We start from the raw sequence: 14107 nt of genomic DNA, 5'->3' as shown, positions 1-14107 counted from the left end.
CACTGGAAGTTTTCCTGTTGTGATCGCAGTCACATGAAGCTTCATTTCCTTAATTCTAAAATACATTTTTGTTTATTAGCATTGAAAAAAAGGTCCAAAAGGATTCAAGAATTTGAGGGAGAGGAGTAAAGAGCAAAGTGATTATTCGTTTCCAATGCAGAAAAGAATTCTTCTCCTTTATGCATCTTTCCCTATTCTAGTCTTAGTGGCACAGGTGAATTTTATGTACAGCATATTTGGTTTGTTAAGAAACAGTATGAAAAACATCCTAAATTTTACACAATATATGCTCATATATTTATTACTACACAAACCTGCTACAAATAGTTCTCAGCAAAAGTCAATTAGCTTTTTGCACATGCAGATGCAAAGTCTTTAGATTAAAATATATCACTTCAGAATTACATTTTATATCCAGTATTAAATGAGTATGCTGAAAAATCTTGTAAAAACATAGCTAATTACACTTCATCTCTTAGTGGAAAAAAACATTCACGTTATGAGACTAGAGGAATATTTTTGGATGTCAGTCTCCTAAAGAACACAAGTAACTTCACCCCTATTTACTATAAGGAAAAATGAAACTATGAACTTACCTTTAACACTTTTTCTGTTAACATCAGCTCCTTTTTCAAGTAAATACTGAGCAATTTCTTTGTGGCCTTTGTAACATGAGATCATCAAGCACGTATGCCCATGACGGTTTGATACTTCCAAGTCTGCTTTGTGCTCCACAAGATATTTTACTATTTCCAGGTGACCATCAAAACAGGCAGCTCTAAGCGGAGTTGAATTTGTTAGAGTTGTGTTGTTGACAGATGCACCATGATCTAACAGACACTGAACCACCTTCAAGTGGCCAGCGGCTGATGCTGCCCATAATGGCGGAGCTCCCTCAATGGTCTCACCATCAAAATTAACCGAACCACCAATTTCTATGCAAGCAGAGCAATAGTCCAACAAGTATTCCACCATGTCAATGTGCCCATAACGGGCTGCCATCAGAAGTGGTGTAGCACCATTGGTTTTTTCTGACATAAGTAAGGCCACCTCTTCTCTGGTTTTGCTTGCCAGTAACTTGGAAAGGAGCTGCAGCTTGCCATCACGAGCTGCATTAAACACTGCTGTCTTTAGATCCATTTAGTCTATACCTCTATTTCTTGAAGGATACACACCTGCCTTTTTCAGTCACAAACAAAAGCTTATTAGAAACACACAGCCCAAACAGAGCATCCCCAACTTTTTCCTCAGATCAGGCAGATGGGACAACATGGAGACTCTGAATGAGGTCCTGACAAAGCACAGGCTGCACTCGATAACTCTGCAAAAGAAAAGAATTCTGAATGGTTTTACCTTCTACTTCTCAAATAAGTATATACAATTACATTTTTCTAAAGCTATACTCAAACAAACTACTGGTTGTGGTGCACCAACATCCAGCTGCCTTCCATGGGACTTCCCTAGACTGCACAGGGAAGATGTTGAGCAGGAAGCCAGATCCTAGCAGTGCGTTATCCATACCATTTGCAGGAAAACATTTTCCGCTCACAACATAACAAACTGTACACTTGTAACAACTTCTGCTTTTAAGCACAGCCTAAGCAAAGAACTGTTAGCCCCCCCCACCATCTCCTCAGGTCCTCTGCAGAGCCCCATGCTCACAGACACTCGCACCCCTATGTTACCTCCACCCTACTGGCAAGGGAGCAAATTCAGAGCCTGACTGGAAAGACAAAACACATCCTTGCCACAGTCGTTAGATTTATTATCAGACACCACTGAAACTCTGAACTTGCCCTTCCACCACAACCATCCTCAGCCTGCCCAAAGGCCCCCCCCCCCCGACCTACAAATCTCCTCCTTCAAGATCACACTATATTTGCCTCCCACCCCAAAGCCACCTACCCCTCCAGGATTACCCCCGATGTCCCCCTTCAGATCACCCCCGTCTTTTCCATCCCTAGTCCAACAACCACTGCCCCCCACCTCTGAGCAACCCCCCCATGCCACCCCAAGGTCCCCCAAAACCCCTTCCCAGCTCCCTCAGAGCCGCTTTCCACACGACCACTGCGACAAGGCAGCCTCCACCGCCTGTCCGGAGCCGGAGAGGCAGCAGCAGCACCATCACCACTACTGCCTACAGGAAATATATTGGTGAGGAAGGACCTAAGGGTTCACATTACCTTCTCAGGACACCACGGGCTCTCTCCCGCCAAAGCCACCCTCACACCAAAGCACCCGCCACCTGCCGCACTCCGTCCAGGTCCTCTATAACAGACCAGTCCCCATAGCAACTAACTTCCACCACCAACCCTGCAACAGGGCACAGTGGAACCTACCAAGCATATCCCGGCCGCCGCCAGGCCCAATGAGAAACACGCTTGAGCACCGCCAGCCACTCGGAGCAGAGCGGGAGGTGGGACTACGCCACCGCTCAAGCTACGCTGAGAGCGGGGCGGTGCTGGCGGGGCGGGGGTGGTGCGGTAGATGTCCGCTAGGGGGAGCTTTTCCTCAGCCCGTGCCTTATTTTCCTTTCTCTATAATAACACAAAGGGCGAACAGCGCTACAGCGGAGCGTGCACCGGCGGGGAGGGATGTCGCAGGGCTGAGGGGACAGCGGGGGGGCACGGTACCGGGCGCTTCCATAGAGAGCAACAAAACCCCACAGGGCTACAGGAGGAAAACTCTCACGGCTGGCCATGCGTGGATCTGCTCAGTAGCTCCGGGCAATAAACCCATCCCTTGCAGAGGGATGCAAAAACTGCCCAGTCTGGAGAAAGAAAAGTGGGTGTTTCCTCCTCAGAAATAGATCGGTTTACTGCTGAATTGAAGGGGGTAATTAGATGCTCCTTCATTTAGTGGGAGAGGTGACCATGAAGGCCTGCAGCACCGAGGCAGACCTTCCCTGCACACTCATGATGTAGGCCAGGGTGAGGTGATGGTATGGGGGCTGCAATGCCTTGGTGTGCCTGTGGGGAGGGATGGGAGCCCCAATGCCCTTGACACAAACATTCATAACTGGCCCATGCCAACTGAAGAGAGAGATCAGGATGCAAAGTATAGAATTACAAGGGTAAATATTTATTCATGCACATGAGGTGTCCCAGCCAAGTTGGGGCACCCCAAATGTGGTTTTACACAGCGTGTGAGCTGATGCAGGCAGGACGCAGGAACAACCACAAAACCACAGATGAAAGGCAAAGAACAAATTTAATCTCAATACCTCATGGATTGGGGAATCTCTGAAGCAACACCCAGGCAGAGGCATGCAAGCAGGGGACGAGTCCTTATTAGCGAGAGAGTCCTTGTTAGCAAGGGAGTGAGAGAGCGAGAGAGCTCAGACTTGCTGTTCTGGCCTGTATTTCAAGGATTCAGGCAGGCATAGTTTTTCACTGTGCTCTGATCTTCTTCAACAGCAGGGCAGGAATCTTGGGCATGTTCGATAAGGTGCCCCTGAGTCCATCCCAGGTCTATGTTATCTAAGTGCAGATGTTCTACTTGTTGAGCACATAAGACTAAACAACAATTAGTGTGATAGATGTGTTTTCCAGCACCCCACATGCGAGTCACTTGAGTGTGTTTACAGTCTTCCTCTCCAGTCTCCCGTTACTTTCCCACACACAGGGTTTTTATACTCTTCAAATGTTCAGGTACAACATGATTTGACTAATCACTAACACACACACACTACCCATTACTAATCATAGTAAAATTTTGCAAGGCAGCTATTATTTTTGCAGCATTCTTGCTGCTTGTCTATTGATCCAGATGTCCCTGGAATCAGTCTTGCTATAGTTACTTAGCTATGATGCCAGATGACGCTGGGAGGGTTTCAAAGATGTGTTAGAAGGGCTAAGATGCTGGCATTATCTTGGTTGTCCAGGGGTATCCTTTATCTTTCGTGGACAGCTCTAAGCTTCCAAGCAAAGTTCTTATTTCCAGGGCCGGGCTGTCCTTTAGTTTGTTTTACTTAAGCATGAACAATACCAAAGTCTCCAGTAAAATTACATTACCTCACTACATTACAGTGTATAATGTGAACCAATATATATATTAACATACTATAAAAACTTGTTGATAGAATCTCATCAGGGTTAGAGGGACAGGGTGCTAGTAAGGGCCTTCAGCCTGTAGCCCAGAGGCAGGCTGGTGACGCTGCACTACAGTCAAAGTCTTATGGAGATGAGCCAGCAGCTCCTGAGGTAGTTGAAGTCAACAGAGAAACACCTGTGAGACACCTCAAGGGGTGTTCCCCTAAGAAGGCAGCACAGCCAACAGCCCAGCTGAAGTGCCTCTACACAAATGCATGAAGGCCACCCGATCAGGATGGGGAAGCTGATGAGGCCTTTTACAGTCAGCTCAAAGTAGCCTTGCAATCACAGGCCTTGGTTCTATGGGGAACTTCAATCACCCTGATATCTGCTGGGAAGGCTAGACAGCCAGGCATCTACAGTCCAGGAGGTTCCTCTAGTGTATTGATGATAACTTCTTGACTCAGCTGGGGGAGGAGCCAACAAGGAGAGAAGCACTAATGGACCTTATACTGACAAACAAAGAGGGACTGGTGGAGAACATTAAGGTTTGGGGCAGCCTTGGCTGCAGTGATCATGAAAAGACAGAGTTCAAGATCGTGGGTAGTATGCACAAAACAACGAGTAGGACTGAAACCTTGGATTTCAGGAGAGCTAACTTTGGCCTCTTCAAGAAACTGCTTGGAGAAATCCCATGGATTAGGGCTCTGGAAGGTAGGGGGGCTCAAGAGAGCTGGTCGATATTCAAATATCTCTTTCTCCAAGTTCAGGATCGGTGCATCCCTAAGAGCAAGAAATCAGGCAAGGGAAGCAGGAGACCTGCATGGTTGAGCAGGGAGCTTCTGAAAAAACTCAAGTGGAAGAAGGAAGTTTACACTGAGTGGAAGAAGGGAGTTTACACTGAGTGGAAGAAGGGACTGACCACTCGGGAAGATTACAAGAATGCCGTTAGAGTATGCAGGGATGAAACAAGGAAAGCCAAGGCCTCCTTGGAATTAAACTTGGCAAGGGATGTCAAAGTCAAAAAGAAGGGTTTTTTCAAGTATATTGGAGGCAAAAGGAAAACGAGAGAAAATGTGGGCCCACTGTTGAATGAGACGGGTGCCCTGGTGACAGAGGATGCAGAGAAGGCAGAGTTGCTGAATGCCTTCTTTGCTTCAGTCTTTGCTGCTCAGGCCAGCCCTCAGGAGTCCCACACTTTGGAAGAAACAGAGAAAGTCTGGACAAAGGAAGACTTTCCCTTGGTTGTGGAAGACAAAGTTAGGGACCAGTTAAGTAAACTGGATACCCATAAGTCCATGGGTCCTGATGGGATGCACCCGCGAGTGCTGATGGAGCTGGCAGAAGTCATTGCTGGGCTGCTCTCCATCATCTTCGAAAGGGCCTGGAGAACAGGAGAGGTGCCTGAGGACTGGAGGAAAGCCAATGTCATCCCAGTCTTCAAAAAGGGCAAGAAGGAGGACCCGGGAAACTACAGGCCGGTCAGCCTCACCTCCATCCCTGGAAAGATGATGGAACGGCTCGTTCTGGGTGTCATCTCAAAGCATATGGAGGAAAAGAAAGCTATCATCAGAAGTAGTCAACACAGATTCACCAAGGGGAAGTCATGTCTGACTAACTTAGGACTTAGGACCATTTCTGTTTAACGTCTTTATTGATGATCTCGGCAAGGACATAGGGTGTATCATCAGCAAGTTTGCAGATGACACCAAGTTAAGCAGGAGTGTTGATTCCCAGGAGGATAGGGAAGCTCTACAGAGAGACCTAGATAGATTGGATCATTGGGCAAACATCAATGGTATGAGTTTCAACAAGGGCAAGTGCCAGGTTCTGCACTTGGGCCACAACAACCCCAAGCAGTGCTACAGGCTTGGGGAAGTGTGGCTGGAAAGCTGCCTGGAAGAAAGAGACCTGGGGGTTCTAATTGACAAGCGGCTGAATATGAGCCGGCAGTGTGCCCAGGTGGCCAAGAAAGCCAATGGCATCCTGGCTTGTATTAGAAATAGCGTGACCAGCAGAAGTAGGGAGGTGATTGTCCCCCTGTACTCAGCACTGGTGAGGCCACACCTGGAGTATTGTGTCCAGTTTTGGGCACCTCAATACAAGAGAGATATCGAGGTGCTGGAGCGAGTGCAGAGGAGGGCAACGAAGCTGGTGAAGGGCCTGGAGAATAAATCATATGAAGAGCGATTGAGGGAGCTGGGACTGTTTAGTATGAGGAAGAGGAGGCTGAGGGGAGACCTCATCATTCTCTTCAACTACTTGAAAGGACACTGTAGAGAGGTTGGTGCTGGTCTCTTCGCACAGTTAACTAATGACAGAACGAGAGGGAATGGATTCAAGCTGCAACAGGGTAGGTTTAGACTGAACATTAGGAAAGAATTTTTCACAGAAAGAGTGGTCGGGCATTGGAATAGGCTGCCCAGGGAGGTGGTTGAGTCACTATCCCTGGATGTGTTTAAGAGACGTTTAGATGTGGTGTTGGGGGATATGATATAGGGGAGAACTTCGTAGTGTAGGGTAGATGGTTGGACTCGATGATCCCAAGGGTCTCTTCCAACCTGGATGATTCTATGACTCTATGATTCTATGATTCTAACCTGATAGCCTTCTATGATGGAATGACTGGCTGGGTAGATGAGGGGAGGGTGGTGGATGTTTTCTACCTTGACTTCAGCAAGGCTTTTGACACAGTCTCCCACAGCATCCTCATAGGTAAGCTTAGGAAGCGTGGATTAGAAGAACGGACAGTGAGGTGGATTGAGAACTGGCTGAATGGCAGAGCTCAAAGGGTCGTGATTAGTGGCACAGAGTCTAGTTGGAGGTCCGTAACAAGTGGTGTTCCCCAGGGGTCAGTACTGGGTCCAGTCCTCTTCAATATATTCATCAATGACCTGGATGAAGGGATGGAATGGAATGTACCCTCAGCAAGTTTGCTGATGATACAAAACTGGGAGGGGTGGCTGACACACCAGAAGGCTGTGCTGCCATACAGCGAGACCTGGACAGGATGAAGAGTTGGCCAGAGAGGAACCTGATGAAATTCAACAAGGGCAAGTGTAGGGTGCTGCACCTGGGGAGGAATAACCCCACGCACCAGTACAGGTTGGGGGCTGACCTGCTGGAGAGCACCTCTGAGGAGAAAGACCTGGGAGTCCTGGTGGACAACAGGCTGACCATGAGCCAGCAATGTGCCCTTGTGGCCAAGGCAGCCAATGGCATCCTGGGGTGCATCAGGAAGAGTGTGACCAGCAGGTCGAGGGAGGTTATCCTCCCCCTCTACTCTGCCCTGGGGAGGCCCCATCTGGAGTACTGTGTCCAGTTCTGGGCTCCCCAGTTCTAGAAGGACAGGGAACTGCTGGAGAGGGTACAGCAGAGGGCTACAAAGATGATTAGGGGCCTGGAGCATCTCTCTTATGAGGAAAGGCTGAGGGGCTTGGGTCTTTTTAGTCTGGAGAAGAGAAGGCTGAGGGGGGATCTGATCAATGCCTATAAATACTTAAAGGATGGGTGTCAAGAGGAAGGGGCCAGTCTTTTTTCAGTGTGTTGTGTCAAGAGGCAAAAAAGTTTTGGTAGAAAATAAACCCCCTTGCGTTCTAACACTCCTCACCGAGGTGGGAGGCTAGGGGCGGCTAGGTTTAAATTCTGAGTGATGACCAATCCACCACTATCAGTCCAGTCACGTTTAATATATTAAACTATCACGATTCCGGATACACTAATAGTGGACTGCACCTTCAGTCTAGTCATGTTCATGAACTAGCACGGCCACTCTCCAGTGTTTGGAGCGCTCTCATTGCGTTCAATGAGAAACCAAAACGGCTAGCTGCTTAAGCAGTACAGTTTATTTAAGCAACAGATATAAAGGTTCTTGTGGTTTGCTGGTGATAAATACACTGTCTGCAAAGCACATGCAAATGAAAATATTGTTAATGGTACAAAACATGCGACAAAGTTACAAACAATACAGCCTGGCTATAAATGTAAAAGGTAACTCTCTAGAGAGATTTCCCGAGGAAGCACTCGGTATAGTCTAAGTCTTACCCAAAGGCGTCCCTATGGGGGGGAAGAAAGGCTGAGCCCGTCAACTGGTCCCGGGAGTCAGAGGCAGTCCGTGATGGGGTCCTCCCTGACTTGTTTACGATGGTGTCTTCCCTAGCATCCTCCCTTTCTTGGGCTATTTTTATATTATTTTTTACCTTCAAGGTGGAGTTTGAGTGACTTTAGTCATAAATACCTTTATTATGATTGGTGTAAAATTCTCTCGCCTCGCATTTAAAGGTATAGTTTACGAAAAATTCAGGGTGCAGACTCAAGGAGGAGTGGTCGCACCTTGGAGGCGGGTAGCCTTTGGGCTGGAGGTGTGTTTTGGTATTATAATGACATTATAATGAGCAAAGTTCGCACAAAGGACAGCATTTCATCAAAATTTGACAGACTGTTGGCTCAGGGTAGCAAGCATGCCGCTTATCAGTTCTATAGGACCATCTCGTTCCCATATCTGCTGTATGATCACAGAGCTTGGCTGTGGAATCTTCACTCCACTCCATCCTCCATGTTGCTTTGCAAGCAATATTGTTCAGGGAATCGTAGATGTAGCGGATTCCTCGCATACCAGCTGCCGCTGTGTTCCATCCTGGAAATGTTTTGATTTTATACCTTTCCTTAATGTGTGAAAAATGCTATATTTTTAAATATAATTTTATTTTAGGAATTATTCCACAGTCCCTCACCACCTCCCTTTGGATTGCGGGGCTTCATTCTGCTCCCCACCCCTTTCAGCTAGCTCAGGGGTCTGGGTACTCAGGGAACAACCTACTCTACTACTAAAGACTGAGGCAAAGAAGGCATTCAGTACCTCAGCCTTCTCCTCATCCTTTGTCACTGTGTTACCTCCCACATCCAATAGAGGATGGAGATTCTCCCGAGTCCTCCTCTTGTTACTAATATATTTATAGAAATTCTTTTTAGTGTTTTTAACACCCAAGGCCAGGTTAAGTTCTAGTTTGGCTTTGGCCTCTCTAATCTTTTCCCTACATAGCCTTACAACACCTTTGTAATCTTCCTGAGTGGCCTGCCCCTTCTTCCAAAGGCCATAAACTCTCCTTTTTTCCCCTGAGTTGTGACAATATCTCTTTGTTCAGCCAGGCCGGTCTTTTCCCCTGACGGCTCGCTTTACAGTGCACAGGGATGGCCTGCTCCTGCGCTTTTAAGACTTCCTCCTTGAAAAACATCCAGCCTTCCTGGACTCCTTTGCCCTTCAGGACTGCCTCCCAGGGGACTCTGTCAAGCAGGCTCTTGAAAAGACCAAAGTCTGCCCTCTGGAAGTCCATGATGGCAGTCCCACTGGCTCCCCTCCTTGCTTCCCTTAGAATTGAGAACTCTTATCACTTCATGGTCACTGTGCCCAAGATGGCCTCCAACCGTCACCTCACCCACAAGTCCTTCTCTGTTCACAAACAGCAGATCCAGCAGGGCTCCCTCACTGGCTGTGTCAGGAAGTTATCCCCGACACACTCCAGGAACCTCCTAGACTGTTCCCTCTCAGCTGTATTGTGTGCCCAGCTGATATCTGGTAGGTTGAAGTCTCCCACCAGGACAAGGGCAAGCGATCTTGAGACCTCTTCCAGCTGCTTATAGAATACTTCATCTACCTCTACATGCTGATCGGGTGGTCTGTAACAGACTCCCACCACGATATCAGCCTTGCTGGCCTTCCCCCTGATTCTTACCCATAGGCACTTGACCCTGCTATTACCCTCAGTTAGTTCTTGACATTCATAACCCTCCCTAACATACAGGGCCACCCCTCCTCCTCTCCTTCCTTGCCTGTCCCTTCTGAAGAGTTTGTAGCCATCCATTGCAGCACTCCAGTCATGTGAGTCATCCCACCACGTTTCCATGATGGCGACTACATCATAGCTTTCCTGCCACACAGTAGCTTCCAGCTCCTCCTGCTTGTTGCCCATGCTGCGTGCATTAGTGTAAAAGCACTTCAGCTGGGCTACCGGTCCCACCATCTTTTTGGTGTAGGAAGGCCTAACTTCTACCTGACCATTCCCAGGCTCAGCCATAGTTCCTAATCCATCAATGACCCTTGCATCTCTGCTGATGGATTCCCCCCTTCCCCCTTCAAACTTAGTTTAAAGACCTTTTGGTCTGCCAACTCCTGTGCAAAGACCCTCTTCCCTTTTTGAGACAGGTGTACCCCATCTGTCTCCAGTAGGCCTGGTGTCATGTAGATCTTCCTGTTCTCAAAAAACCCAAAGTTGTGCCTCTGACACCAGGCTTGGAGTCAGGTATTGATCTGCTGGCTCTTCTTGTTACTTTCCTCATCCTTCCCTGCGACTGGGATGACAGAGGAAAACACTACCTGCGCTCCTGACTCCTTGACCACTTGTCCCAAGGCCCGGAAGTCTCTTTTGATTGCCCTTGGGTTTCTTGTTAATAGCTTGTCTCTGCCTGCCTGAAAAATCAGTAAGGGGTAATAATCTATGGGGCCTACCAGGGAAGGAAGTTTTCTTTTTATGTCTTTAACCTGGGCCCCAGGGAGGCAGCAGACCTCCCTGAGAAGTGGGTCAGGTCTGCATACCAGGCCTTCCGCTCCCTTCAGGATGGAGGTGCCTATAACAATGACCTGTCTTTTTTACTGACCTGAGCATGTTTTAATGCTGGATTTAGTATGACTTAACCCTGGTGACACCTCTGTAGACAGTGAATTACCCTTCCCATTGTGATTGGGTTCCCTTTGCAGAGCCTCATATTTGTTTTTTAAAGGTACCTGGGGAGGTGGAGGAGTTACTGGGGAGACACGCCTGCTTCGTCGGGCAGGAACTTGTTCTCACAGCCCCCTATCCTCTAAGTTACCTTCTTCAGCCTGGCAGAGAGAGGACAGGGAGTTCTCTGAAGGGGCTCTATCTGCCTGCTTGGTTACTGTTATGGGAGGCAGGGTACAACTCTGGCAGTCCTTCTCCCTCTCGCATTCCCTGATTTTCCTCAACTTGCTTACCTCCTCCCTGAGCTCCATCACTAATCGGAGGAGCTCTTCTACCTGGGCCCATCTCCCACAGGCATGCCCACCAATGTCATCTGACACCAGCATAAGAGCAGGGCACACTCCGCAGCCCGATATCTGAGTGGCAGCATGTTCCCACAGGAGCTCCATCTGGGAAGCTACCTCAGAAGTGGTGCGTGCAGAACACACAGATGCCATGGCCCTCTTCCACGTGGATACAATCGCTATTCTGTGGCCAAGTTGGTAGTCCTTCAGCCCTCTCCGGTGCAGACTCCCTCATGGTGATCCCAAGTGGTGCCCTCATGCTCCTTACTTTTGCTCAGTGCACAGAAACCCAGTCGCTGTGCCCCAGAGGCTCGTTTAAATCTGCTGCAGGTGGTGCTGGCTCCGCCCACACCACCTCAGCAGCCCACCCACAAGCTGCCAGCTTTTGGCACAGACTAGCTGCTTTGCCTGGCTTCAAAAACCCTTTTTTGCGATTCCCTTCCCCAGTGCGGACTTAGCACACTGGAGGCTGGTCTCCTCGGCGAATGAGCTGCATAAAACAAGGTATCATATGTGGTACAAAAATCAGAGCTGCTACTGCACAAAGAGAGAAAAACAACATGCGTTTAATCCATGGTCCACCAGGCAACCACAAGAACATGTCTAATTCCCATCCGTTCCAGGTTTGAACTGGCACGTGAGCTATTTTTCTCATTCCTTTTGTTATCTGTTTTACTTTTTTCCTGTTATCATCAATTTGTAAGCAACAGCTGGATTCATTTAATTTTCCACAAATTCCCCCTTCTTCTGCTAACAAATAATCTAGGACCATTCGATGTTGGAAAATTGCATTCCTCATCTGAATAGATTGGTCTGCAAGAAGGTCAAGAGCCTCAGCTGTCTGGTTAGTTATAATTTCAAAAATGACTTGTAATCTAATTATCCTATTATAATTATCACAGAATCACAGAATCTTCTTGGTTGGAAATTATTATAAATGGGGTCTCTTGCTCCAGAAATCACCTCGTGGGGATTCCATGTTGCTGGTCCATAATATTGTATAATTTGTTCAGGTGGCCATTGGTCTTTTCCCCATGATTGGGAACCACCTTTAGTTAGGGATTTATCAATTGATCATTGTTCTCTTATCAAGTCATCATATACATTAACCCCTAACTCGTTTCCTTGAACTTGTGGTAATAAGAAAAATAATGGTCTAATATATCCTATATAACATATCCCTGACCAATTTGGAGGTAACCTTCGGTAGGCATGTTGCCCACAAATTCAGTAATGGCCCTTCAAAGCCCAAGTCCTGTTAGAGAATGGGCCTTCCCATGTTTCATTATCCTGTGGTGTTTCATAGTATAGAGTATTTTTTGACCCCAACGGTCCTCCTGCTATACTTAAATCACCATAGGACTCCCAATAATCACATTCAAAGGCTCCCACATCTTGGTGCCATTTACAGTTACATCCCCTATCATTCTTAGTTCGATTTGTAGTCGACCAAAAGGTCCTAGGTCCATTTGAATTTCGCCAGGCCCATTGATAAACCCTTATGTCCTGGTGTGAAGTAAAACGGAACCAGCTTTCTATTCTGTAATTTTACATTTTAGCTAGGCTTCTTCTAACCGTCTGAAATTAACAGCATATTGTGGAGAAAATTGCTCGTTCTCAGAGTGATAAGACCAATGTTTGTCCTTCATGCCAAGGAACAGTATGCAGAGAGGCCCTTGCTTATACTTATTGCTATAACAACCAAGGTCAGCCCATTTCGTTATTTGTCCCCTTAGAGGGTCGGAAATGGAAAAAATGTAGAGGGGTCACATCGGTGGGGAGGAGTGGACAGGACAGGTGACCCAAACCTGACCAACTGGGGTATTCCATCCCATCTGCCCCATGCTCAGTATAAAAGCTGAGGGATCAAAGGGTCAACTCACTTTCTTCAATAGCCGACGTCCGAAGAGGACTCTGTTCATCTGCCTTTGATCCCGATCCGTGTGTTCCTGACTCCAGAGCTGGAACCCAGTTCCCATTCGTCACTGAGTCCAGTCTGGGACTTCCCCAGTGCCTGCTGGTGATGTCATCCTGGGAGCTTGATACGGTTTTGTATATATTGTATCTATTTCATTATTTTCTTCTTTTTGATTTTAATATTAATTCTTCATTAAAGTAGTTTAGTTCATTCTAAACTTCTAAATCTCCTTATCTCTTCCTCTCCTCTCTTTTTAGGCTGGGGGCGGGGGGCATCTGTCGGTCTGGTTTTGGTAAATTCGGCCGAAACCACGACACCTTATTACATGATTTTTGCTAATGGTATTGTCCCACTAACAAGCTAGGAATAAATAATCTCTCTCTTTTTGCATAATTTCTCTCGCAACTGCTTTACATCTGCTGTGCCAAGGTTCTTTGAAAGAGCGATTTACCCAGGTGCCATCTATAAGCTTTACATGTGTTTGGTTCCATCTTCCTCGGTATCTAAAGCAACTATAATGTCTACAATAAGGATCATAACAATCCATTCCTGGTGACAATGTCCACTCACATTCGCTTTTCCCTACATCTTTCCCTCCCAGCTTGGTTCTATTCAGACAGTAATTTCCTTTTCTTGGGTACTGTATTTTCCATGTACCTCCTTCTTCCTTCCAGAACCCAGTTCCATTATGCACTATACTTAAGTCACTCACCCACCATTTAGGCTGGACAGGCTGGGCTACCCACGGCCAATCTTCAGCTCCTCCTGGACTTCCACAGACCCAGCAATTACTGAGGTTAAAAGCTTTGGCTACCTCTTCCCCTAGAGTCAAAAATTGGTTTTCCCATCCCAGACTTTGATTTTGCCAATAGTATAGAAACATGATCATTACTAAAAATTTCATCTTGAGCTTATTATCTTTCTACGCTTGATGTGGCAAGTGAATATACAGAAACAATTCAGTTAGTGTCTGCTCACCAGTTGCTGGAAGTTCAAATAAGGGAACTCCTTTCCTTATGGATCTATATCGTACGTCCTTTGGGTAAACACTCGGAACTCCTCCTGAGGTCTACCCGATGGATACTGGTCTGATCCACT

General features: G+C 47.1%; 1 protein-coding gene across 1 annotated transcript in view; it reads right to left on the bottom strand.

The window, feature by feature from the left end:
• Positions 1–1140, bottom strand: part of LOC141476685 (protein fem-1 homolog C-like) — a 31949-nt gene extending 30809 nt beyond the window's left edge. The window contains exon 1 of the mRNA XM_074165493.1: positions 597–1140. Within this exon, the coding sequence (XP_074021594.1) occupies positions 597–1140 (544 nt within the window). The remainder of the gene's footprint in view (positions 1–596) is intronic.
• Positions 1141–14107: the final 12967 nt, after the last annotated feature.

The sequence above is a fragment of the Numenius arquata genome, chromosome W (assembly GCF_964106895.1).
Source record: "Numenius arquata chromosome W, bNumArq3.hap1.1, whole genome shotgun sequence".
NCBI classification, from domain to species: Eukaryota; Metazoa; Chordata; class Aves; order Charadriiformes; family Scolopacidae; genus Numenius; species Numenius arquata.
This window is presented reverse-complemented; position numbering and strand designations above follow the sequence as displayed.